This window comes from Mucor velutinosus, assembly GCF_035048745.1.
Source record: "Mucor velutinosus strain NIH1002 chromosome Unknown tig00001564, whole genome shotgun sequence".
NCBI classification, from domain to species: domain Eukaryota; kingdom Fungi; phylum Mucoromycota; class Mucoromycetes; order Mucorales; family Mucoraceae; genus Mucor; species Mucor velutinosus.
Genome location: NW_027041906.1, coordinates 1,451,911 through 1,479,134, shown reverse-complemented (window position 1 = coordinate 1,479,134; position 27,224 = coordinate 1,451,911). Strand labels below are relative to the sequence as shown.

The following is a 27,224-nucleotide window of genomic DNA, read 5'->3' as shown; positions in this document are numbered from 1 at the left end:
AGTTCAATCGAGTCGAAAATTGTCAAGATTTGACCAACCTTGAACAGACCATGAATGCAATGCATTAATAGATGCTTTTGAAGCGCATAGAAAGTAGGTGGCAAATCGTAGCGCTATTGTTAGTCATGCTGTTTTCTTTTGGAGCCTTGCAAATCATAAAGTCAGTCCACAGAAATACTTGTTAGATCAACTTCTTTCCTTTTTGAGACTTTGAAAGTGTCTAGAGACTATGTTCTGACATGGACCATGCCTGGCAAATGCCTGACAACACATTTTTCATATTAGGGTTGTAACAGTGTCTAGGGACTATAGATTTATTATGTCGCGATAACCATTATTAATATCATGATCGATGCATTCTGTTATCTTAATCGCTTCTCCTATGACGAGAAGGTAATTCTGAGGTGATGACATGCAAATACTTCTGCCGGTTGCTACCTCCTGTATCAATGTAGCTTGCAAACAAGCTCTGGCTTTATCAAATTGAATAAAAAATCTTAAAGACCAGTATCAAAACTTCATTGGCTATGGAAGGCATGCTACTAGCAGGAAACTGACAATCTTCATTGCTCGCATCATATACAACTTCCCACCGCACAAAATCATCCAGCTCTTCAAAGCACTTTCAAGCGTGGACATTTGGACTTATCTACTACACATCACAGCAAAAGCATTCTTCAAAAATACAAGTAGGCCTTACATGAGAGCAATTAGAAATGTCGAATTGGCTACGTTGCTTCTTTCATCTAAAAGAGGCTATGCACTGTAACATCATAAAGAATAAGGCTTAGGCCGCGAAAGAAAACAATTCAAACAAAAGAAGGTTTGATAGAAGTAGGCGAAAAAGTAACTTTGAACTTGACATCATGATTTTTCTCACATTTCCTCGATTAACATGGATATTTTCAGCTATTCATGATATGCATATAAATCACTGCGTTTGGAACCACATGCATAATGTCAGTCCACTCCAGATTAACATGTATCTGCCACATCTGAATTACCGCCTTCACGGAAATATATTCTTCTCCTAATGGAATTTACCTTTGATGATTTTTTAAACGTGTTTCAATTTAAAGAGTTCCTCAAACATGATGGGAAAAAAGGAGTTTCCTTCGCGGATATCCGCCGAGAGATGAGTAGCGGGTGTGTAGGAGCACATTTATGCGCCAGGCCTCTTGTTTCCCCATTATGTAAATGAACTGACGTCAAGTACAAAGCTATATATTTTAGCATATAACAGTATAGTACATGACACTTCTCAAAATCTGCCATCATCGAATAGCCTCTATATAGGGAGAATATCTGTACCAAATTTGTTTCACTGGTGGGTTTCATACTTGAACCAGGCTCTGATTACCGCTGACATTGGGTTCCATATCTTGTCCATTTTCATTATAAATCACAATCAAGAACAGAAATGCTATCCTGCTATGATGTACTTGCTCTTCTTGACCTTCTGTTGGCATAATAAGGCGGGCAACTCCGAATCCGTAAACAAGAACATGCCTTCATGTAGCTTCCACTTATGTCATTATGATAAGGTTTTCATGCTAGACGGCCAATAATAGGCTGTGACTCAAATATGTCATTATGCAGCTGCGACATGGATACCAGGCAAATAAAAAGCTATATATAGGCTCGCGAATACGTCTCCTACTTGCTTTTTCTTCATCTAATCAATCCACAACAAGTCAATAATCAACATGCCCAACACAAAGAACCTCGAAAACATTGCTGCTCCCGCTCAAATGGTTGGTGGTATGAGAGTTAAGAACCCTGATGCCCACCGCATTCCCTTGAAGGAAGAGGAACGCAAGGAAGAAGCCATGAACGCTACTGATGAAGATGGTCGCGAAGTCCTCTCTAACGAACAACAAGCTGAATTCGACGAACAAGAGAAGCTTCGCATCCGTGAGCTCCAAGAGCGTCAAGCCAGAGACATGGAGAACCACACAGCCTCCAAGAACGAGATGATCTCCAAGAATGCTGGTAGCAATGTCAAGCAACAATTCATCCCTCCTGCTCAACCCAGAAACATGAACCACTAAATACAATACTTTAATTCATATGTAAATAATAGCTTGTTGAATAAATAAATCAAATTTGTACATTTTTACATCTTTTTTTTTTTTTTTTTTTGCCTCTTGCAATGGGAAGATCCCAGTGTCTCCTTTAGTAAAACGCCCCTTTTTTTGTTTACTATTTATTGTGTGATAAAATTTGGCGTAGTTGGTTTCTCTTTTTTCTCTTGCTCTTTCTCTTACTTCACATACATCTGATCGTATACACACTTTTTTCTTTTATTCTATCTACTTTCTTCTCTCGTTCTCTGTGAGAAAATCTCTTGGTTAATTTTCATCGTTGTTTAGTGTGGAAATGAACAGCTTGCAAGACTATTTTGAACAACTACATGACAAGGAAGCAGCTTCCATTGTGGCAGATGTCGTAGCCCTTCTTCCTTTAAATACCTCGGTAGTCAATTGGAAAAATCAAGGAGATGTTGAGAAATTGGAAAAAGTAGAAGAAATGAATGAAAACGTGGTACTGAACAATATGTTATTGACAAAGGAGGTAGGTTGCTGTGCATCTATAGCCCTTGCATTGTGATCCAATATCTGCTTTGTTAGTCTGAAATAGCTGCCTTGAAGGAAGTCATTATCAAGTGGAGAAACAGAGCATTGGAAGCAGATTCAAGAGCTGAGTCATACTATCTGGGTATGTTGATTTAGTGATACCGTACTGTTCGTTCAATTGACAACATTTCGACAGACCAGTTGAATCTTGTTCATCTTCAGCATGAAAAAGAATTGAGATCAATGGAGGCTCGATATGCCAGAAGGCTGAGTGAAAAGGATGATGTTATTTCACATCTGGAGGAGCAAGTAGGCTATCTTGTGAGCCTTCGCTCAAGTCGTAAGTTATTTTTACCATTCCTCTCTTTCCCATCTGATGATTTATTCTATCAATGATATGCAATGACCTCACCTGTTTATTTCATTGCCTTAGGTGACACAGACTGTTTTGAATCAGACATGGACGAAGACTACGAAGAAGACGAAGAAGACGAAGAAGACGAGGATGATGATGATGATGATGTTCAGAGTATTATCAGTAGCATTTACGATGTATGGTTATATTGCTATCTCCCTTAAACAAGTATTAACGATTTGCCTCCCTCCCTTTCCCCTTTTATTTCCAACAGAGAGATGCTGAGCAACAATTGACTTTGATTGAAAGCAGACCAACCATCTATTCGAATGAAAATACAACCAACACTGATAACGAGCTGAAATCTGAAGCTATTTTGGATAGTATTCAAGACACAATGCGTGCCATTGAGCAGGAATTATCAAACAAAACTCGCCACCGTCATCACCATTATCACCGTCGTTCGATCAGCAACAACACTTACTTTTCATCTGCTACATTGATCGATTCCGCCCAATCCACAATGTCAGAGAACACCATCAACACCAAAAAAATTAAAAAATCAACCTTTTCATTCAATCGTATATTTAAAAAGGCATTCCCTAAACTATACAACAAAAACAATTTAAAATACAAAAACAACAAAAAAACAGCACATTCTATCTTTAATGATGATCCAAGCTGCAGCTTTCCAAGAAGCAGCACGGATGAAACATTGGGTGTCTATTCAACCACATCCACTGTAACAACTAATGAAGGATCAAATATTCATGTTATGAAATTTGAAACTTTATTAAATCATCAACCACAACAACAAACAATAACTATCTAACATTACACGTATCCTTTATGAATTATATACACATATATCACTATTTATTATCCTCTTTACTATGATATAAAAACAATTATCTTTATGCCATCCAATTATAGCGGATCAGAAAATACTCCTTGATTAAAATGCCGCACAATAAGGTACCTTATTGAGAGACTTTTTGTACCAAGAAAAGAACAATGAGAGGCAGAGTGTATGCTATCTGGAGAAACTGATAACCAAATAGACGTCTCCTCAAGTAGACATGAAAAGCAATTCTAATAATGAGCTAAAACTCAAAGCACAAAGGTAGGTATCGAGATCTGAAACAAAAATTTACGCCAGTAGGTAACAAAACGGAGAAAGCACAGAAAAATGGTACTGTTTCAAGCATATCTTTTGCTGTTAGCTAAGTAGCTCGAAACCAATACAAAAGACAAAAATATAGGATGGAGAGCATTCCAAGGAAGTATCGACTATAGCACTTGACACGTTTTTCGTGAAGTTATGGCTCTAAATAGGTCAAGTAGGGTGACATTTTACTCGGCGATATCTAGAGAGAGAAGCATTTTCAGGGCATGGTTATTAAGCTAAAAACACTTGTTTTGATCACTTTTATCATATCATGCCAAAAAATCGACATCGAAAATCATCTTAAAAATCACTGAAAACTCCTTGCTACTACTCATAATTTTTGGCGAATTTTAAACGCTTACGTTTTTCTCGGCAAGAAATGGGGCTAACATAGTGAGATATGGCTCAAATGAAAGGTACACATTTCTAGCACTGCTGCATTACCCTAGCAGCCAAAGTTTAGTATCAAACGGATACGAAAATCTACGAAAACCGATTTCCAACTTTTTGCATTTTCCTCATTACTTTCAGTGGCAAGTTTATGAGATAAGTAAACCATCAGACGCAGAATCAAATTTCATTCCAAGTTTAATTAATCTATTTAGACATGTTGAGATGAACTTTGGACAGGAATTTCGTGCCAAAGGTAATTTCGAAATTATTTCGTCCAAATCCTGACGAGTGAAGAAAAGAAAATTTCAATCTCAGCCATAGTAAAAAAAAAAAAAAAAAATAAGTATTCATCTGGTGATGTTACGGCCTGTTATGAATAGATTTTTTAAAATAGTGCTTTTATGTACTGGTGAGAAGGTTGTAATATTGTGTGAAGTAGTATTGTAGTGCTCCAGCGACCGCATTTGATGGCATTTCTAAAGAAAAAAATTAATTCAGTCGACTGTATGACTTCGCCAATGGAAATCGATTTCCCTCCTCTTGCACCGTAATGATAAGCCTCCACCCGGACCGGTAATACGTTGAGAGGAATGGGATATTTGATGAGCAAAAATTTTTTCTAGTGTTTTGCTCTCTCTCTTTTTAATACAGTTCAGACAGTACCAATATGGTTGCTTAGTAAGTATTCAAACCAAACGACATGTGCTGTTAAATCGAGTCAGCAATCATTACATGCACATGAATGCATCGTGTTGTGGGATTTATACAGCGTGCTGCTGATGTGGATTTGTGTTGATTTCAACAAGTTCATTTTGGTGGCTTGTATCAATGTCAATGTTCAAGAATTGGATCACTGATGAAGCTCTTGATTTATAGCAACGTCCCCACTGCTAACGACGTCCTCGTCCCCGAGACCCTCTTGAAGAAGAACAAGTCTTGCGCTAAGGCTGCCGAGGCTGCTGCTGCCAAGAAGGCTGAGCTCCGTAAGGCAAGTATCATGCTATTTAATTTGATTCTTTGGTTATAGCAAAATTTGAATGGCACGCAAATGTAAAAGAGAAAAAGAACAAGTATGATGACAATTGGGATACAACCCTTAAGGACTAGATTGCACTCGATGATGTCTCTTAGTTAACCATCTTTCGGGGCTGATTGTTTCTTCGTATCTTATATGTGTGCTGTTGGATTTTGCTTGAACAGAGATGTACAATTGAACTGAACACTGGTGATTAACACAATTGTTTACTTACAGGCTAAGCTCGCCAAGAGACGTGAACTCTTCAAGCGTGCTGCCAAGTACGATGCCGAATACAAGGCTGCCGCCAAGAACGAGATCCGTCTCCGTCGTCAAGCTAAGGCTCAAGGTAACTACTACGTTCCCGCTCAAGAGAAGCTCGTCTTCGTTGTTCGTATCCGTGGTATCAACAACATTGCCCCCAAGCCCCGTAAGGTTCTCCAACTTTTGCGTCTTTTGCAAATCAACAACGGTGTCTTCGTTCGTCTCAACAAGGCTACCTCCGAGATGCTCCAATTGATTCAACCTTATGTCACCTACGGTTACCCCAACTTGAAGACCATCCGTGAGTTGATCTACAAGCGTGGATATGCCAAGGTTAACAAGCAACGTATCCCCATCTCTGACAACTCTGTCATTGAGAAGTCTCTTGGTAAGTACGACATCATCTGTGTTGAGGATCTCATCCACGAGATTGCTACCGTCGGTCCCCACTTCAAGGAAGCCTCCAACTTCCTCTGGCCCTTCAAGCTCTCCAACCCCAACAACATGTGGAGAGAGCGTAAGTTCCTCAACTATGTTGAAGGTGGTGATACCGGTAACCGTGAAGCTTTCATCAACAACTTGGTTCAATCCATGAACTAAATTATTTCTCGAGGAAATCAATAAAAAAAGCAGCCCTTTTTTTGTTTAGCTTGACACAATCATTAAAATGTAGAATAAAATGTCTTGTTTTTTGATTCGCAATCTAAGATTTGGCCATGCGAAGTGATTGTGCATGTCAGTTTGACAGGTGAATATGGTTGTTCGCGTTTTATACTGGGAATTGTGTCGTAGCATACCATGTAGTGCGAAATGTGGCTCCATAAGCAACATGTACGATGTTTAACCCTGAGATCCAGACAGTTGTAGCAGCTTGGACCATCTGAGTGTTTGGATACTATGTCAAAGCAATGTTGTCATTTTCACTGTGCATGTAAATGTTGATTTGATTGAGGTTATTCCAAATCAAATCTTCAAACATTAAACATCCCAAAGTACAAGGCACACTCCAGTAAGCATTGATTCCAAGATTCGGCATGTTTCACTCGCAATGTATCTCTTCAAAGTTTGACAACGCGATGATGTTGGATAGACAATGTCCTTAGCCATCATGGCATTGTTACGGCCACATTTGTCCCTTAATTCAACCCAAATGCAACTACTATAGTGGCTTGTATGCATCTGGATCGGCTGGTAACATTCTATCAATGACTGTCATATTTAACAGGGAAATTTTTGCGAAGGGTTCATGGTCACATTTTGAAATGCAAAAAAAGTATAAATAGGAGGCCATTTCGCAATCGATTGCAACTCATACTTACCTGGGTCGTGCATCGGGTATCAAGAATCCCTGGTGTACAGTGAGGCCGATTGTCATTGCACAGCGACGATTAGCCTTGCTGCGAACATCTTCGGATGTCTCGAGGCCATAATTTTTGTTTAGGGGGAGTCGGTGGTTCGCCGCTTGCTCCCCTGAAAACACATTTCCTTTATCCAATTCAAATGAAAAAACGACTGTAGCAAAAGCTTCTCTAATTGGCTTTGCTCCCATCATGTGGCCCATGCTATCACATAATTATCTGATTACTTTTCCTGATGTCTAGTCAGCGTGAACCTGAGACCATGTGCTCATGTCATGGTTCATAATGTCACACCATGATATATGAGTAAATGATGAATCTCTATCTTTATCTCCATCTGGTACACTATGATGCCTATCAGCCTTCTTGTCTGTATCATTTGACCATGTGCTATAAATATTTCAGATGCCTAGGGTTTGTTTCGTACCTTTATACAAGTCTATTAGATGCATATACATCTCTTGTTATTTGATTCACTTTGTCTATTTTTAATTCAACACCTTGCGTGCTTACGCGACATGATGAAGCTTTATGATGTAAAAAAAAAAAAAAAATGAATGAAACATTGGTAATGAACGCATCAAACCAAGGTACGCACGCGTATACGGAATGACAAGAGCCGATCGTCCGCCGTCGAATTAGCGAGCTTTTTTGTATATGAATGTTGGGTGGGATTAGTGATCGTCGTCGTAGTCGTTAAATCAATGTAAAACTAAATACCAATGCCAAGAAACAACGGGCACCGTTTTTAGTATGATGATAGTATGTTAATACAAAATAACACACTGATGTTATCATTGTTTCTGTGTACGAGTTTGATTTCATGCCATGCACAGATGATGCAACGTCAAGCCAAAATGACTGATGTGGTGCCTACTTGCCAACCATGTAGTAGATGTTTTTGTTGATGTTTGACGATGAAATGAACATCGTCAGTGATAAAAATAGCTTCTAAGCTTAGCCCATGTCACAGGCCAAGGATGATGTTAGTAACTAAAGTTCATGCCGATGTCAAAGGCCATTCAAACAAGGTCAAAATAGCACGTTTTATGTAAATGTGCTGCGAGTTGGTACCTGATCCGGCAGATTGTTTGTGAAAGAAAAAAAAAAAAAAAAAAAAAAGCTATTTTTGTAGATCTATGGCAATACGGCATTCGCATAAATACCGTCATCAACAAGAGTGAGATGAATAGTGGCGACGATCTCTTATCAAGACTATACAGAAAGCGCGAGCTATAGGGTAACTCCCCTTAAATTAAATCCTCTAGTTTACCAGTGTAACTTGCCTCCAACAAACCAACACAATTAGGCTATGGAATCATAAGAAGCAGACTTCATATAACGTAATTTGCCAAGAATAGATCTACGCTATCCATTTGGCTGGTCCATTTATAGTTAAAATCAACGAATATGATTGTGTATAGAGGTGGACTGCAACGAAAATCACTCATGTCATAACAAATAAACTTTTCTCCTTTAGCACAGAACATCTCCTCCCTAACATTTCTTGAAATCCACACTGTTGCACATGTAATTAGCAAAAAAGATCTTTGAATGATTATTTCATGTTGTGTAATATGCTCAGATGTGCGTCTCTCTTTAAACATGTAGCCTGGGTCATTTTAAATATAGTAATAAATTTTTTGGTTTTATTTACAAAAGGGCCTTTTATCCATGATGAGTGAATGTGTGTATATGATAATGAGGGTATGATGTTTTAAAAAAAGGTAATATACAGTTGAAATAATAAACATATTTATACTCGTGCCATGGCAGCATATTCTATAAAGAATGCAGTTGAATGAGATTCCTCAGTGCCATCATTGATTAAAGGGTGAACTGCCATCTCCAGTAATCTTGATTTGAAGCTATGAACGTCGGTAGGATCACTGTTCCAGGGTACTACTTGGAGCACAAACTTGCGATGTCCGTCCTGGAGAAAAGCAGAGTTGAAATAGTTGAGGATGCCCTTCAAATCTTTGGCTGTATGCTGGAGCAAATCAGGGAGTGCTTCTTGATCAAGCGCTTCGAATACATGAGCTAGTCCGTTCGTGATGTATGTGTCGAGATCAGTGGCTAGTTGGACAGCATGTTCTTGCAGACATGATGATGAAATGGTATCTTGATCAGGGTGACCACATGCTTGCAAGAGTGAGCTACGCAGATATGATTCAATCGCTTGACGACTCAGTTTATCAGCCAATTTGTCCCATGTCAGCGGTAAGTTGCCTTCTGTATGAGCCTGGATAGCAGCAAATATCTGGGATTTAAGGATTTCCAAGTCCATCATATCTAATGTAGGCAACTGTTGTTGTATGGCATATTGATGATTAGTGCTGTGCGACATGAGTTCGGACTCATCGTAATTAGCTTCTTCATTATTGGACTGGACGTTAATTTGGATATGATGTTGGAACTCTGTAGCGATTTCCTTATCTGTGCTACTGATGACAGCGTCCAGATGGTCGAACTGAAGATGGGTAGCAATGATCTGTGCTAATCTATCCACTTGCACAGGGAATGTTTCCTGCATTAACATGTCGTTTTGTTCTTCTTCTTCCTGTTGAAGCTCTTGCTCCAGTATCACAGAGTCTTCTTCTTCCATGTCCTGTTCTTGTTGTTGCTTTTGATTCAGTGCGGATGACATGTTGCTATCTGTGATGGGCATAGCAACAGTAGAGCAGATGAATGTAGCCAAGATAAGCAGTAAGAGATATTTCATAATCTCTGTTATAAGTAATGTGTAGAAAAAGTGATCAATAAGTTAAAAGAGGGAGAAAAAGGAAAGAAGGATGAAAGAATGAGTGATGTATATATAGACATTTTCGAAATTCGGAGAGCTAAATCAAGATAATGAATGAGCTTAACCAAGAGCTGTTTGAGCTGGTTAAAAAGGGGGCCATAAAGTGGGGGGGGGGGGAGGGGCAGCACAAGGAGAAGGAAATGATATACTTGGGGGAGGGAGCGGCGGATTCAGCAGCAAGATAAGGCACCAGCAAATGATGCCAATGCTGATGTCTTGGTGTAGTGATGTACTAGAGCCTAGCTGTTTGATTGTTTGTTTTTTCCTTGTTTGATTAACGTTCATTAAACTGCTTGTTATTACATTGCCTTTTTATCCATCTCTTTAGATGGCAGCAATACATGAGATGTTTCAGTCATGGATTTTGTATATTCGCTTTGCTTTGTTGAACGTTACATCCATAGCGTCACCAGCCGCAAATCTTGTGCACAGTTGTATAAAAATAATATTCTGCCAAATCTAGTATTACAACTTATAAATACGGTGCTATTCGGCCTTTCACGGAAACAGAAATTTTGTTACCAAAAAGCTCACTTTTGTACACAGCGAGACCGGGTCTAATTCAAAGAATATAGTAAAAGTTCATTATGACCATCATTTTGAAAAAGGTTAATTAACTAAAATCATTGTTGTATTACGCTCAATGTAATTAGGGAGACTTTAAATTACTATCATTTACAGGCTCTTGCATTTCAAGGGGAAGCAGGGGCAAGAGATGCTGGCTACAACCATGTTTTTTTTTTTTTTTTCTTGATTGTAGTTACAGACATGAGTTTCAAAGCGTAGACACACTATTGGTCATGAGTGCGTCGCCAAGTCATTGTCTTTTGTCTGTCCTGGGCGATCTTTCAAATGGCTACGGCCTTAAACCAATAGAGTCTAATAGCTCGATTCCCAAATGTGCTCTGAAGCAATGTTCGAGACAATGGCCTCGAATCCGGCTCTTCCCCCTTTTATCTGTCGTTTAGGATGTCAGCTTACAGACCTGTTTATGTACAATATACACAAATACAAAACTCAAGCTTGATGTGATTGTACATGTTGCTTGGGGATGATTTTCAACCGACATGATGCATTTACTAGGATAAGCATGCTTTACTAAAGCAAACGACATGCAAGGGAGTTGCTTGAATATAGTCGATTCATACATCATGTAACCCGTATTACGGATGCGCAGATCATGCTATAATTTGTCTGGTCAAGAAACAGAGGTGCTGCCAGTTTGATATACTAGACTGTATTTCTGTGTTCAAATGAAGGCTCATTCCACCATGAATGGTGCTCATTATAATGCTTTAAAAGCATCTAGAAGCACTTTAATGATTGTCTACATTGGGTGTAACCAGGGGGGGAGGGTATCCTCTTGATGAATTATCTGTTGTCAAATTTGGGGAAAACGGTCTTACATTCATTTCAAATGTAATGCACTATTTGGGTTCAATGATAATTTATGTAGTCGAATTATTGGTGTAAATGCCAACACCAATATAAATTCGATTTCGCTTCTTGGTATTCATATATGAAACACAACATATATTACAAATGTGTCTTGTTGTGTATGTCTCTCTGTGTTTTACTTGACAGTAGAGCATGCAATGCTGCTACTGCCGAGGATACTATCATCAAGATTTACACGATGAAGGGGTTGCTTCAAGAACAAATCCCTGCTATCATCATTCTACTATCATGCAAAAAAAAAGCATCTACATGACCAAGCAGCATCCGAGCAGCTTCGATAAAGGTTTTAAGCAGCTTTTAAAGTCGCCAAGTATCTAGTTTTGAAATGAGTTCTTTCCCTGAAATGGTTAATTTTCAATTAGTGTACATTTGCCAATGGTGGTCGCATTCACGTAGTTATTAGAAGTGTGTCACATTCAGGCATTTTGTTTTGAAATGAAATGATCCAGTTTTGGAGCATTTTATATCACCAAAGAGATTGCTGGTTATGAGTGGGTGTTGCATGCATTTTGACATATATGTCTACTAGCCGATCTATCTCGATACGCTCGATGGCGGCACCACCCTCTGGGCTCTCGCCAAAGACATTTTAAATCAGATATAATAAAATTTTGGTAAATCAAGTAGATTTTAAACAATTTATTATTAGTTAGTAAAAGAAAGGTTATACTAGCGCCAGGAAGAGGAGAGGAGGCGTCTCCCTCAGCACCCTTTTTGCTAACACTGATATCAAACAAAGCCTAGTATTGGGACAATGCGAAAGAAATTTCAGGTTTCATGCAGCATGTATACATCACAATCGCCATTTTCTGATAATAGAATTATCATATCATTCACTACTGCTGATACTCTTAATAAGATGGTGACATACAGCTGGCCATAAATACAGGACTTGTGTAAGATCTACAGCTACTTTTTCGAGATATTGTCATTGCAAAAAAAGACACCTTCATGAGGCAAAGCTCCTCAAAAAAAAAAGTATTTGCGGCAAGCAATTGTCCTTTCAATTCCATGATCCCTATGTAATCGGCATCGCAATCATCATTGCCATCAACAGAAAGGCATTTAGGTCAACCAGCAGCAATGGCACCGCCAAAATGGGTTCAAACGCAGCTAATTCTTTGTTTGTTCAAGATTGGACAGATATTGTCTTTTTTCGACTTCTTTAATCTATTCTGTGATATTCGACTATATAAATGGTGATGATCACCCAGCGCTTCCTAATACACTCTTGAAGTACTTTTCAAGGCGCTTCCAAAGATGCTAACTGTAATAAGTGTTTTGACTGAAACTATTGAGCAACTTAATAAAATTTGAAATGAGGTTTATAGCGAAAAGAACCATATTTTGCATATGAAAGCCACATAAAAGTGGTTTCAGATGTTGCTTTGAGTCGAGAGAAACATTTTGATTTGATATGCCATAGTAAAAGTCTTCATTTTTCGAGGTGAAAAATGCGATCGTTTAAATCTCGATCAAAACCATGAGGCGCCCCTCATGGTTTTTGGTCGATTTTTGACCATGTTTTTTAGGTTTTCAAAAAGTTGAGAAAAGGTGTCAGAAAGTTACTACTACTCAAGTGCAATTGTTTGGCGTTATTCCGGTGGCTCAGGAAGGTCTACATGTCAAGATATGAAGGCTTGAAAGCTGTCAAATTTGGTTATGTTTTGCTTTATAGCTTTTTATTTACACGGCATGAACCACATCTTTAGTAGGTGAAGTCTTCTGGAAGAGCAGTTCTGCAGCCTGTGCAACTTCTAATTCGAACAGGAGGCATATTGATCTCGGTAAAGCTGATTCATGCAAATTTTGATGCGATATGTTGTTAGTAAGCTTGTGAAATGAAAACCCGAATTTGCTGCTTGAACACTATGGTTTTACGCCTTTGCTTGTTTTTTTTTTGAGTGGTTTACAGTATATATAAAGATCAACGGTTGATGGCAAATCTCTCACTTGATTCAGGGCATTTAATCTCATCGCTATAGATGAAGCAGCACGCCTTCGGTCCGGATTTGAAAATTTTTGATGTGCAATTTTTTAAACGAGCGAAGGTGGATGTCCGGGAACGATGCTTCTGGTAATTTTTTGGCCTGTAAATGTGTAGTTTGATTTGATAGATTCAACGTTCTTTCTCTGACTATATAATCCATAACAATGGTTGTACGTATAACATGACATGGTGAATGGAGGGAGCTTGTACGAGGGAGAGGGTGGATACAGATAGACACGATGATGGATGAGTAGATTTCAAGAAATATAATCGATGGATGGGATATTATGCATTGATATGAAAAAAATCCAACATTGGAGAAATTTGGGAGAGAGGGAGAGGGAGAGAGGGAGAGGCTACTCGTTACGACATACAGCAAACTAACACCTATTCTAGCAAGGTACTTTCAAGCGTCAAGTTGAAGTTGGCCGTGTTGTCCTCATCAACTACGGTGCCGATGCCGGCAAGTTGGCCGTCATTATCGATATTGTTGATCATAACCGCGTAAGTTGATCACATCACACTAGTATATGCGACACCTTATCCTTATACAACCGCAATGCATTAGGCTCTCATCGATGGTCCTACCACCGGTGTCACTCGTCAAGCTTTCCCCTTCCGTCGTATGGTTTTGACTCCTCTTGTCCTCAAGAACCTTCCCCGTGCTATCGGTCAATCCGCTCTCAAGAAGGCTTTGGAGAAGGACGAGACCGTCGAGAAGTGGGCTAAGACTGCCTGGGCCAAGAAGCTCGAACAACGCAAGGTTCGTGCTAACTTGACTGACTTTGATCGTTTCAAGTTGGCCAAGCTCAAGAACCAAGTAAGTATTTGATTTCATCAGGGATCCGGGATTGTGATCAGTATGAGAAAGAGATACTAACATTGCTTTTTTCTAGCGTCGTTTCGCTGTTGGTGCTGCTGTTAAGGCTGCCAAGAAGCAATAAATTCATTGACTCCAACTATTATAGCTTTTTTTTATTGATACAAGAAATAAATAATTGAAGTGTAATGAATTCTAACAATAAACACATGAACAAGTTGAAGATACACAGTAGTCTTTATTATACAATTAGCGATTTTGGTTCCACGAGTATTCATAGACCTTTTCGAAATCCAGTTTGCTGATCATTTGATCCCACTCATTGACAGTTTTAATCAGCAGTCGTTTGCGAGCTGTAGGATCACCAAAGAGTTCAGCCCACCAAGCTAGATCTTCGTCGTTGGTAACGAGGACAAGGCGTTCTGGCTGACCGTCTTGTCTTGCTTGTTGTTTGCTGTGATAATACAGGAGACAGCTGAGAATGGGTCGGTAGGATTTGGGTACATCTTCCAAAGTGTAAGGCACATTTTCATCTTCATCCTCCTCGTATTCTTCCTCTGCTTCGCCTTCGTCTTCAGATGCTGAACTGTCCTCTGCTGAATCTGTCTCCATTTCTGATTCAGACTCGGTATTGTCATCATCATCAGTAGCTCGTCTTCTTGGCTTGAACAAATCTTCATTGGAACTGCTGGTGGATTCTACGTCAGATTCGATTTCCACATCCGAGTCCATGGCTTGGTCTTCTTCCTCCTCTCCATCAGAAATAAGATGATCTACGACATTGGATCTGCTCTCTTCGCCAATCCAGAAAGCCTTGGCTTCGCCCCAATCAGCCAGTTTCTCGGTAACCTTTTGCGTTCTGAGGAAAGACGATGTAGGTGCCTCCGTCTTGTTATTGCTCTCAAGCAATTTTTGATCCAGGAAACGAATCGACTCGCGTGCCTGCATGTTGAGATGCGAAGTACCCTTTTTGTATTCATCCAGGACATCAATGACCTCCAAAGGCACAACAACCTCCAGAATACTGCCCTGAGAACGACGATTCACATTGAGCGTTTGACTGGCCCATCTCTTGACCTTGCTCAAACCATCCAGGAATGCAGTGGCATCAATGACACATGTGTAAACGTCTCGCTTGACAAGTGGATCAGCAGCGTCTTCACCATTGTTGCTGCTGTTACTCTTTGTACGCTTGCTCAATGCCATGCGGTTCACATTCTTCTCCAGAGACGACACCTGCTCCATTAGACGTTGTGTTGCCAATGCTTTCATGAATCGACCCTGCTGCTGACGCTTGGCATTTTCATCAATGACGCTGTACTTTTGCTCGTTCTGATTATATTGAATAAAGTCAAATGAGTTGGAATCAGCCATCTTTTTGATCATGTCGCGCACACGGCCCCAGCGCACTTGCTTGCGTGCTTCTGGGCTTTTTGTATCGTCCACTTGGTAGGCGGTTTCTTTAAAAAAGTCAACATGGCTGTGGAAAGAGAACAGAGGCACAATACCAAGCAGCACGAGGTCTTCAGACATGGGATAAGTAGGTGGGAGCACATTCAGTACGGGATCAGGAAAGGCAGGATGGCTAATGAGCAGCGACAAGAAGGATTGAATGGATTTGACAAGCGTCTTTTTCTCGGGCTCTCTGTTTCTCACATCGTTGGCAGCGGTCATGCAGTATTGGGCGATAGGCGTGGTGTTGGTATAGAGAAAAGTGGACCAGATACTCAGTCCAGGAAGTAAGGCTTCTTCCACCATGGTTTCCAGCTGGCAGAACTTGTCAGGGACGAGGGCTTCTTTAGCTTGCTCCAATGCCTGGCGTGAGGATCGATAAACACCTGTAAGTAACTGGAAAGCAAAGATATACATGTATATCTGAGACGATAGAATAATGGAGCGAACATTGTAGTTGGCCTTGTCTCGCAGCCTCTCGCCTGCTATCCACACAGAGATCATCAAAATGGTGACACTGCGCGTTAACGTGGTACGCATGATGTGCAGCATGGACAGCAATGACTTTGACAACGCAACAGCTTCTTGATCCTCCTGTTCTTCAATGGCGGTGAGTATGAGCGTAGACAATGCGGTGCCCAGTTGAGCAGCGACAGTGAGCGTCGAGGCGAATTCGTCGCTGTCTTTCTGATTGAACATGACCGTGCGGTGCATGTGCAAAAAGGACTCTACAAAATGCGATATCATGCTTGCCAAACTGTCGTCTTTTGGCTTGGTGCTGAACCGAATCTTTGAGTAGAATGACTTTAGATTGTCTCTGCCGACACTAGAGGGGTGCTTCACAGCCAAGCTGAGTAGAGTCAATTAATACGCATAGCTATACCATACGGTTTTGCGTGCTTACCTCATGCAATAGTACCAGACAACATCCATTGCATTTCCATTCGACATGGACACAAGAGCCAGTTGAGAATAGGGCTTGCCATTCTTCCGATACACATCAATAGCCTTCAAATAACACGACTTTGACAGTGCCCAATAATCCATGGTTTTTTTTACGCTCTTGGATGCCATGGCCTGCTGAGCATGGTAACGCGCCAAATCACCCATACAGATGTAGTTGGATTGCAGCAGTATTCCCATCCTCTCATCGTCGCTGGCTGCTTTCTGATGGACCAAATCAATGCCCAGTACCTTGGTATCAATGTGATAGGAAGCCTTCACTGTGTTGTTGAGTTCGCGATAAAATTTGAATGCGGCATCAATGCGATGAAACAAAGCCTTTTGAAGAGCAATGTTCTTGTCTACGTCTTCGGGCTTCACCTTGCGCAACTTGCCACGCATGTCTTCGATGCCTGCGTAAAATATGTAGCGCCATAATTTGTCTTCAATATGGTGTGTTGTCGCATACATGAGGTCGGTGGAGAATATCTGACGGTAGGTCTTTTTCAGGCTGTGTCGTACGTACACAATTTCCTCCTCTGTTGCCGCGATTTGTTCTGCTGCAATAGCGCTGGCAATACGACCCTGCTCTTTACCGGGCATGTTGGCATAATTGATCTTTAACTGTGTCTGCAATTCAGCAAGCTGTTTCTCCAAAGCATGCGCCTCACTGCCATACTGTCAGTATCACACGCACAGACGCAGTACAGAACATGCCAAATCCTTACCTCGACAGGTCGGCCAAATTGAGCGTCTTTTCCTGGAAAGTCTCTTCGAGATCTTCTGCTGGTGCTTGATGGTGTTGTGCTGTTGTGTTTGCTGAGGGAGCAGTAGTAGCAGCTGATTTTTGCTTTCTTCTATTTCTAGGACGTCTTCTTCTACGACGAGGCGCTGCTGTTGCGGTTGCCGTAGTAGCAGCACTGGCGCTATTGTTGTTGGAAGACTTATTTAACTCTGAAGGAACACTTGTTTGCATTTTAAATCAAGCAAATTGAAAGGCATAATTTTCTTTCTTTCTTTCTTTCTTTAGTGGGATAAAAAAGAGTCTATTGTGTCTATTATTAGTGGGGGGGGGGAAATGCTGTGTATTTGTGTATACAAGTATATGTTGGGTGTGCGAAATATAGTATGTAGAACAAGAGAAAAAAGATGGCTATCATGGCTGCTGGCTCTGCTTTTATATACCAGTGCGGCTCCGTCTCCCGGGCAACATCATTTGTTTGTTAAATCTTGTGTGGCACTGGTTTGTACCAATACAAGCATGAAAGTCATCACTGGATGGTATGATTGATTCAGCACATTGTACTGTGATTGATGAATCTCCACTCGCATGCACTCTTTGCTCTGTCAATGAGATTATCAGCGCATCTCGCCATGGCAAGTACTTGATGTAGCATTGGGTTGATCGCATGTGTAGCAGAGTCACAAATGAAAAAGTAGTGGCATTTGTCTTGAAGAACAATCGCCTTTTCTTCCTGAATACCTAACTTACTCATTGTGACATATGACCAGTTACATCAAATTCACGCCAATTTCAGGTGCAAAGAACGAGGACCCGCTTTGCTATCTGTTGGAGATTGATGAGGTGAAGATCCTGCTGGATTGTGGATGGTCTGATTCATTTAGAGAAGAAGATCTTGCAAATTTGAAAAAGTAGGCTTATACAGTATCCACGCGCATGATAGCAGCAGCACTAACGCTTCTTTTCCTAAAGAGTAGCCAAGCAGATTGATGCCGTGGTGCTCTCCCACTGTGATCTTCCACATCTGGGTGCGTATCCATATGCTCGAAGCCATCTGGGCATGGCGTGTCAAGTCTATGCTACTATACCCGTTGTCAATATGGGCAAAATGTGCATGTACGACATGTATCAATCAAAGACAAACGAAGTCGAGTTCAAGACATTCACGCTGGAAGATGTGGACAATGCATTTGACAAGATCACACCCGTTAGATACTCTCAGCCCATCTCATTGACAGGTATAAGTGTGTTTTAAAACAAACAGATGAATAGCGGTTGACACTGCATTACAGGCAAATGTCAGGGGATTACCATCACAGCATACGCAGCAGCACATACTATTGGTGGTACAATTTGGAAGATCAAGCAAGATACGGAGGAAATTGTTTATGCTGTGGACTTCAATCATAGAAAGGAACAGTAAGGGATATAACGTATTTCTGAATGAAGATGATTCAACTAAGATGATGTAGCCATTTGGACGGAACAGTGCTGCATTCTGGAGGCGTTGTATTGGATACGTTGACGAGACCATCTCTGCTTATCACAGATTCGTACAATTCAAAGGTAGTCCATCCTGCCCGTAAAGACAGATATGCTGCCATGTTTGGTAAGTTTCGATAGTATACTGCTAAGCTGCAATGTTGACATGGCATAATCTGCTCAGACACCATGGTGAAATCATTGAAAGAAGGAGGATCCGTGCTGCTGCCCACCGATTCGTCGGCTCGTGTATTGGAGATATCCTATCTTTTGGACCAGTATTGGACACAGCATCAACTCAATTACCCTCTCATCATGCTATCAAACACCAGTTATCATACAGCGCATTTTGCAAAGATCATGCTTGAATGGATGGGAGATGATTTGACCAGGAACTTTTCGCAATCTCGAGAAAATCCCTACGAATTCAAATATCTGCGTTTGTGCCACAAAATAGAGGATCTCGACAACTATGCTGGACCCAAAGTAGTCATTGCTAGTAACTACAGTTTAGAAACAGGTTTCGCTAGAGAACTCTTTGTGCGTTGGATGACAACGGAAACAACGCAACACAACAAAAACAACACGTTGATCTTGACAGACAGATCTGGGCCTGGATCACTAGCACGCCGACTGTACGATGATTGGGATTCGCAGACAAATACAATAGAGATGGATGTCGTGGTTGCTCATAATCGCACAAAATTGCCCGTCAAACCAGCCATTGCCTATGAAACCAGCTTGGATTTGACTGTGTATAAGCGTGTTCCATTAGAAGGAGCTGAATTACAAGAGTTTGAAAGCGCACAGAAAGCAAAAGCAGAACGAGATGCAGCACAGGCGGCTTTGATTGCTCGCAGTAAAACGATCATGGAAGACGATGAATCTGACTCTTCAGACATTGACGATGGAGATGAGAACATGGAGGATTTACTAACAAAGCAGTTTGATCTCTACGTGAGGGATGCTGGTAAATCTGGCGGTTTCTTCAAGCAGGCACAGAGTTACCGCATGTTCCCATACCTTGAGAAAAGAAAGAAAATTGACGACTATGGTGAAGCAATTCAAATTGAACATTATATGAAGGCTTCTGATTTCGAGCGAATTGAGCAAGAAAAGAAGAGTTTGGGCGAGGGAGCTAATTTCGGCAAGGAGGACGTAAGTTATTTCTAGGTGAATACATGCGCTCTCCTTACTGATGGGTGGACATAGGAAATGATGGTGGATATTGACGAACCTCTTTTGCCTGGAAGAGACGAAACACCGACAAAATACACATCCAATGACGAGAAATTGACCATACAATGTCTGTTGCGATATGTTGATCTGGAAGGTTTGTCAGATGGCAGATCCATGAAGACCATTTTGCCACAGATTGCGCCCAGAAAATTGGTAAATATTCCTTGCTTGAATGAAGCCTTTTAACATGACTGACACTTGTACCTCAGATCATTGTCCATGGTTCTCAATCTTCTACCGAGGATCTTGCCACAGCATGCCAAGGCATGGATCACTTTACCAAAGAGATATTTACGCCTTCAGTGAGCGAGGTGTTGAACGTGTCAGCTGCAACAAACATTTATAGAGTCAAATTAACAGATAGCATGGTCAGCTCATTACGATTCTCCAAGGTAAAAAAAAAAAAAAAAAAAAAAAAAAGAGAGTTGCATTTGTATCTTGGTCAATACACTAACGTGATATAAATTTTAGCTGGATGAGTATGAACTGGCTCGCGTGGTTGGTCGCATCCATTTCCCGGATGACTCCACTACCCCTTCACTCGATGTGGCAGTGTCTGATGGACCCACTCCATGGGAGCCCTCTGTGTTTGTAGGCGATGTTCGGTTAACTGAATTCAAAAAGATCTTGCAGGCCGAGGGTATCCAAGCTGAATTCAAGGGCGAAGGTATATTAGTGTGCAATGACCAGGTCGCTGTTAGAAAGGTTGGTTTGTGTGCTTTGAATTGTGCTTTGGGATGCCATATTAATTCTGCTGTGGTAGACTGGAACTGGTCAGTTGCTTGTTGAAGGTGCCATTTCAATGGATTACTACAAGATCCGTTCCTTATTATATTCCCAACATGCTATTTTGTAAAAGTGTAAATTAAACAAATAAACTAAATGAGGCGGTTTTTCAATAGGCAATGCAAACAACCATGATTCATTTAGTCTTGGTCTCATAAAAGATCGACATTTATATTTGAGCAATCAACTAGGATGAAAAAAGACCCTTTTTCCCTCTCTTTTTCCCACTTTTTTGTCAATTGGAATCAAATATGCCTTGTAGCAACACAGACACAGCATACACAAAATTGGATGAGAAGGATCTCCTGCCATCTTATACAGACACCATTGATTCCAAGTCTCTCATGTTGCCAGACACTACACATAAACGTTTGGATGAGTACAGCATTTCCAATCAGTACCAACACTTCAAATGCCAGGATGTAGAAAGAAATCTTTCTCCATCCATGACTCCACCAGCAAGCTCAACTCGTAGTCGTAGACAATGTAAATTAGTGGCACACATCTCTTTAATTATAGGAATTACCTTTTTAGTGTTGGCAGCTGTATTCAAAGTCGAGTCAAGATCACACATTAGCGCCTCCATTGACAATAATTGCCCCGTCCGATGCATCACTACGTGCTATTCCAGCCTGCCATTCTATCGAGAAAGCGTAGATTGCACCATCCATGATAAACAGCAATGCGACATGTACTGTGGCTCAGTTGGCATGGAGTCAGCCCAAACCTACTCTGTTTTATTTATTGTGTTTGTTGCCCTGGGAGGCGTTTTTGTGCTTGTCCAGCTAATTTCAAGTTGTTTGAGATACTGCTGTTTAGATTATTATAATGATTCAAATAAAAAACCCTAATTGCAAAATGTAGACAGCGCCAGAGGTGTTTCCAGAAACCTCATCCCTCTAATGGGTATTGTAACTAGGTAACATGGTCGAGTGCTATGGTTAATTGCAACGCATTATTCTTGTTTCATCTTGTGCGTTGGGTTTTAGGAGAAGTGAGATAAAAAGACATCCTGTTAATATCCTTTCAAAGAACAAATGCATATCGTTGTAAAGCATTCTTTGATCAATATAAAGATAAAGAAGCAAGAAGAACGGTGCCGTCTAATATGCTTGTTTCACAGAATATACTACTACTACTACTACTACTACTACTACATCTTTAATGTGGAATGCAATGAAGGATTTATTGTTTTTTGTGAATGGGCTTAGAGCAGATTTCAGTTGTGCTATATGTTTCAGCTTGGCATAGTAGATGGTAATCAACATAGAGCGCCTTCGAATTTTTCGACCATGGTCAACAAGGTGCGAATGTACTCAATAAGAGAGTTGGCATTCTCGGTGCCTTCAATAATGCTCTCGCTTGTCCAAGAAGCAAGTTTACCGGCTTGCAACGTTTGATTCTTTTTGAAGATGGCATCGTAGGTCGAGTAAAACACCTTAAGTAATGGGTGAGTTGTCTGTAGGCTGGTTGCCATCTGCTATCGAGTCCTTACCTCAAATTCATACCACACCTGACCTTTGCCAGTATCGCCCAATATCTTTTCGTACGCATAAGAATCGATTTGATGAACAAGTGGCAGTCGCTCTACACGTGTGATCTCAGCTACGATGGGGAACACAATCCTATAGATTGTAGTTTGCTTGGAGAGGATATAGTCGACTTCTAAAAAGTCAGGCACGTTGTTGAAGGTGATGTGGCGAGTCTCTGGATTCACGGCCACTCGATTGATAAAGGTGTTGAAAGGCTTGACGTCCATTCGAGTTTCTTCTTCTGTCTGGAGCAGGAATTGGAAATCAAATTTTCTGGTTGTAGTATACAAGTTAGTCTACCGTTGTCTGCCTGCATCGACAGAATTATTACCTGTCCAAAGAGACCCAATCGATCTCAGTCACCTTGTTTGTGGCAGTAATCACCTTGGTCAATTCTACGACACCTTGGTTCTTCATGTACATAACTACAGGTCGATATGGCATAGAAGGCTGGTTGCGTGCATTGGCGTATATTTCAAACGATACTCTTCGGCTGTGAGCAGAAGGAAGCACTTCAGACATCCTGGTGATGATTTCATCTGACATTGTCGTTCTATCAAGAAGGGACATTAGTATGATTGAAAACTGCCACCATAAAATATACCTACACACTGTTAAAGACAGGCTTGACGCCAGCATTGCTCATCAGTCGGTCATTCAGGTCAGTGTAGGTCCAGATTTGCTTTTGAACATCTGGTGTGATTTGGCTCCAGAGCACCTTGCCAATCTTGGCACTCAACTTGACATTTCCTTTAAATCCACGAACTCCATTTAATCTACATGCGCAAGATAAGTATGCAATCATGCTGGTTTACTGTGTTCATTCTTACCCTTCCTCCAAGGCTGTTTTGATGTTGTGGAAATTATACACACGAAGGCTACATAGAAACACACGCATTTTAGAAGGCAAACTACAGGCAATACATCACGACAAGACTTACTTTTCCATGTTGGAAACAGAACGAGGAATACCAGAAGAAGCTGCAGCAGATGCTTTTTGGCTTGTCAATCGCATCACTCGACGAGTATTTGTCTTTTTGGGCGCGACACGAGGAGCAGCGGAAGGCAATGAAGGAAAGCCATCTTCAGGTGCTTTGGGAGGAGGTGATGCAACTGATCCGTTTCTGGATTTTGAAGCTGGAGATCGCACTGGAGGTTGAGCACTGAAGCGCATCACATAATTTTTGTTTTCTCCCCATAAGGATACGAGATCGGGAGCCATGCCTGCATTCGCATTACCGTATCCTCGCTTGTACTCCAAAGTAGCCATTCTCATTCTCTCATCCAGTGATAACGATGATTCTTGGTGCACTTGCTGCTGATGCTGCTGTCTTTGAACCCATTGCTGACTAGGACTCTGTGGAGCAGAATCCAACAGATCCACAGGCTTTGCATACTTGCCCGTTCTATCCTTGAATGCTGGTAGAATAACGTACAAAGGCGCTGCTGGCCGTTCCAATATGTCTACGTAGTTTTGCTGAGAATATCTCTCCAAATTGCAGAAATAAAGGCCGAATTCCGGGGCTTCAGTGGGATAATGCACACAAGCTACATATTGTGTGCCTCTTCTACGACGCTTGAAAATGGCCTGAAGATTCCTGAAACGTTCCAGTGCCTCCTGTACAGCCTCCTTGCTTGTGCCGACAATCTTGACTCGTCTCTCAAATAAGCTACATTCTGTGTTGGTATCGTTTCCAATGACACGCAGATAATCCACTGGTTTGGTGTTATTGACAGGAGGGCCAGTCAACACTTCTCTTGGATCACTGACGTTTTTAGCAAAAGTAAACGTCTCGACAAACTCATCCTCTTCCTCTGTATCAGGCTCGTCGCTCTCAGTGTCACCATAAAAGTAAGCGCCTGTCGTGCTGTTGTTGTTGGTGTTGGTGTTGTCTGATGCAGGCGTCTCTGATGAAGCCGAGGCAATGCCATTATCCAGTTTCTCTAAGTTTAAAGGTCTTCCTTGGATGCGAAAGACATTATTTGCTGTGGGTGTAGTTGTAGAGACAGAAGAACTCGGGGTAGCTGACGACAGCATACTCTCAAAATCCTCAAAAGTACCATGAAACTTGTATTCATCTACTGCTATTGCAGTCTATATACAACAGGTGTTAGGCTTATCATATACTCTATGGATTTACTTATTTTGCTTACCAACTGAGGTATCAACTGCTCTTCGATGATCTTGGACCTGATCAAAGAGAAATGCAATTAGAATATATCACACAAATAAGCGTTTCTTGAGACTACGAACGTATCATCACACGATTGCTGAGAGCGACCTGTAATCTCAAAAAATTGGTCGTCAAAGTTGTACTGGATATCAGTTCTAGTTTGCTTTGCCAATTCTCTAGGTTCATTTCAGTTGACACATCCATTTATCATGAAACTTGTATTTACTTTAATTTTGGCTCTAATTCTGCATATTTGTTGAAAGAGATATAAGGCAAAGGGAATACCTTGATGTTGGCTGTAAAAATACCATTTTGTTAGTTTCTGTTATCTAGAACAGTACAATCTCATCTTTTTACCCACGTTGGACCATTCTGGATGTTGGAAAATATGATGAAAAGGAAGCAAAAAGTCGTTGATAGCAGTCAGTCTTTTCGAATTTATACCAGAGGCGGGGAGAGCTGCAAGTCTGCGCTTCTTCAATAATTCATGATGGACATGATTTTCGTTGTTGTGATTAATCCTTGATTTGCCCAGAGAACAATACAAGTGTGATTGAGAAATACTTAAACCTGACAATAGAAAGTCTTTTTTTAATACATGTTAAAGAAACTACGGCAGCTACATCTAGTTTGCACCGTTATTATTGTTGTTTATTGCTAGATTTATTAGGATTTACCGCTGTAATCGCTTCTCCGTGAGATGTACACTGATTTTGTAAACTCGTTGAATGATTCATATGCACTAAATACCTACAAAATCAATGATAGAATTTTATTTGGCCAGTTTCCTAATATTCTATCAATGGCATATCAATCGCCTTTGATGTAGTCGCGAGTGGCAAGATTTGAGCTTTCCTGAGCAATCTGCACTGCCTTTCAGTAGCTGCGACATTTAATTTTTTTTTTATTGGCAATGAAATTTTCGTGGTCAAACGCGACTTGATTTGATATCTTTTGAAGATTTTTGTTAAATTCGACTATACAAGTCGCGAATATTGTACCTTACCTCTTAATACGTTTATAGACAGTTGATGTGTGCGCTTCTAATGGTACTGACCATTTGTATCTTTTTTTAATAAAATAATGAGCAATTTGCAAAAATATGAAAACATGTTTTTTGCCAAAATGCCGAAGTTTTACATAGGAAAACCACATAGAAAGAGTATCCAGTGCTGCATCTCGTCTTTACGATCGATTTGATCTTATATGTATCATAGGAAAAGTCTTCATTTTTGGGGTGAAAAATGCGATCGTTTGATTTTCAAGAATATTCCCTTACTAATACTCATCAAAAAGTAAGGATTTTCATGAATTTGCAGTGACCCAAAAAAAATTGAGATAAAGCACCAGCAAGTAAAGCGTGGCCAATAGGAGACGTTTGGCCCTATTCCAAGCGTCTACAACGCTCTGTAGCATGAGTTATTCGTGCTTCAAAATGGCTATAGTTGGGCAGAATTTGGCCTAAACATAAGGCCTAGTTGGTTGCGTTGCTAAAGAAGTAAATAAATTACAGCTCTGTCTGATGTCTCTGATGTTCTGCATTGTACGAAACTCAACGCCTAAGCGATCGACCCTTTTGTTCTGATTCTAAGGCTCTGATCTCTTTTTGAAATGTGCGAAGAAGACAGTAAATTCATAACCTGAGCGTCAATGATATTGTGCAAATTTGAATCTAATAACTTCCTTAGATTGAATGAGATGCTTATCAGGTTAGCTAGCAGGATCTTTTTGATGATTGTTTACAACAGAGATGCCATATCTAGCCGTGAAGCTAGACTTAAGATCTATCCACGATGTTAAACACTTATATTTAAAGAGAAATGGCTGGAATTGGAGAGTCTGGGTCGGTGTCAGCACAATGGGAGGGGGGGTGGGTGGAGCAAACAGCGATATTTGTATCAAAGTCGGGCGAACAGAGATTCATGATACCTACAAGTTCTGTAATACAAGATTCGACATCAAGAGATTGTAGTGAAATCAAGTTTAAATGGTTTCAGCGGCCTACACTGCCGAAAAGTTCATCCCCAGCCAAATTGTCGAAAAACGCTCGCTCAAGGCTAACTTGTGCTGTAATGGCGTATATAAAATTCTTTTAGCACAGTGCTATTAGTCATACCACGCCCTAGATTTATTTTATAGACTTTAGCACCACATAGATGTTTTCGTGGTGTTATTTAAAATAAACGTGTTTTTGCCACTGTAGACTTCAACTTGAGGGTTGAAAAAACGATTTTTACAAATAAAGAAGTATCGTACAAGTTCAAACGAGGTCTCATTTTGTAAAGCAAACAAAGAGGAGAAAAATTCAATTAATGGAGAAGCCAAGTTGACTCTGACAGTTAATCGAGGAATAACGTCCAAACATTGTTCGTTTATAAATTGGTTACTTCACACTTTCCTCACTTGATTTGCAGTGAAATCAGGTTTGAATAGATTTCACAAAAAAAAGCAATAGTAAAATACAATAGAAATCAACTGTATTTTATTTGTGTATAAAATGAACTGAAGATCCTGGAATTGAGTAAAAAAAAAAAAAAAGAAGAGTATTTATACATTTGCAACTAGCTTGTAGGATTAGTGATGTTAGAGAGCAATAGGTGCTGCTATTGCGTTATCTGGCAAATGTTGTTGATGTTTGATTTAAAGTGGTAATCAATGCAGGAGCACTGGCCATA

At 40.5% G+C, this 27,224-nt stretch overlaps 8 protein-coding genes across 8 annotated transcripts; 5 read left to right on the top strand and 3 right to left on the bottom strand.

Annotated features, from left to right (window-relative positions):
• Window positions 1-1,706: 1,706 nt before the first annotated feature.
• ATC70_010767 (uncharacterized protein) lies at window positions 1,707-2,051 on the top strand (the record flags this gene model as incomplete). The annotated part of the gene is made up of 1 exon (XM_064829976.1): window positions 1,707-2,051. The coding sequence occupies one exon, from the start codon at window positions 1,707-1,709 to the stop codon at window positions 2,049-2,051; it is 345 nt and encodes a 114-aa protein (XP_064682478.1).
• A 328-nt stretch (window positions 2,052-2,379) lies between these two features.
• ATC70_010766 (uncharacterized protein) lies at window positions 2,380-3,763 on the top strand (the record flags this gene model as incomplete). The annotated part of the gene is made up of 5 exons (XM_064829975.1): window positions 2,380-2,574; window positions 2,631-2,718; window positions 2,773-2,916; window positions 3,010-3,128; window positions 3,206-3,763. The coding sequence occupies 5 exons, from the start codon at window positions 2,380-2,382 to the stop codon at window positions 3,761-3,763; spliced, it is 1,104 nt and encodes a 367-aa protein (XP_064682477.1).
• Window positions 3,764-5,159: 1,396 nt separating this feature from the next.
• GPA1_5 (guanine nucleotide-binding protein subunit alpha) lies at window positions 5,160-6,371 on the top strand (the record flags this gene model as incomplete). The annotated part of the gene is made up of 3 exons (XM_064829974.1): window positions 5,160-5,170; window positions 5,369-5,480; window positions 5,745-6,371. 3 exons carry the CDS (start codon window positions 5,160-5,162, stop codon window positions 6,369-6,371), a joined length of 750 nt encoding a protein of 249 aa, XP_064682476.1.
• Window positions 6,372-8,885: 2,514 nt separating this feature from the next.
• Window positions 8,886-9,851, bottom strand: ATC70_010764 (uncharacterized protein; the record flags this gene model as incomplete). Its single annotated transcript, XM_064829973.1, has 1 exon — window positions 8,886-9,851. The coding sequence occupies one exon, from the start codon at window positions 9,849-9,851 to the stop codon at window positions 8,886-8,888; it is 966 nt and encodes a 321-aa protein (XP_064682475.1).
• Window positions 9,852-13,544: 3,693 nt separating this feature from the next.
• Window positions 13,545-14,324, top strand: dna2 (DNA replication endonuclease-helicase Dna2; the record flags this gene model as incomplete). The annotated part of the gene is made up of 4 exons (XM_064829972.1): window positions 13,545-13,550; window positions 13,777-13,884; window positions 13,949-14,200; window positions 14,277-14,324. The coding sequence occupies 4 exons, from the start codon at window positions 13,545-13,547 to the stop codon at window positions 14,322-14,324; spliced, it is 414 nt and encodes a 137-aa protein (XP_064682474.1).
• Window positions 14,325-14,449: 125 nt separating this feature from the next.
• On the bottom strand, window positions 14,450-17,570 carry ATC70_010762 (uncharacterized protein; the record flags this gene model as incomplete). Its single annotated transcript, XM_064829971.1, has 3 exons — window positions 14,450-16,502; window positions 16,557-17,264; window positions 17,323-17,570. The coding sequence occupies 3 exons, from the start codon at window positions 17,568-17,570 to the stop codon at window positions 14,450-14,452; spliced, it is 3,009 nt and encodes a 1,002-aa protein (XP_064682473.1).
• Window positions 17,571-18,098: 528 nt separating this feature from the next.
• MRM2 (2' O-ribose methyltransferase) lies at window positions 18,099-20,913 on the top strand (the record flags this gene model as incomplete). Its single annotated transcript, XM_064829970.1, has 9 exons — window positions 18,099-18,247; window positions 18,309-18,574; window positions 18,629-18,755; window positions 18,809-18,945; window positions 19,003-19,976; window positions 20,031-20,210; window positions 20,267-20,449; window positions 20,529-20,762; window positions 20,821-20,913. The coding sequence occupies 9 exons, from the start codon at window positions 18,099-18,101 to the stop codon at window positions 20,911-20,913; spliced, it is 2,343 nt and encodes a 780-aa protein (XP_064682472.1).
• A 1,191-nt stretch (window positions 20,914-22,104) lies between these two features.
• Window positions 22,105-24,920, bottom strand: ATC70_010760 (uncharacterized protein; the record flags this gene model as incomplete). The annotated part of the gene is made up of 10 exons (XM_064829969.1): window positions 22,105-22,281; window positions 22,339-22,648; window positions 22,707-22,928; window positions 22,984-23,151; window positions 23,206-23,253; window positions 23,317-24,470; window positions 24,530-24,566; window positions 24,630-24,725; window positions 24,776-24,845; window positions 24,911-24,920. The coding sequence occupies 10 exons, from the start codon at window positions 24,918-24,920 to the stop codon at window positions 22,105-22,107; spliced, it is 2,292 nt and encodes a 763-aa protein (XP_064682471.1).
• Between the last annotated feature and the right edge of the window lie 2,304 nt (window positions 24,921-27,224).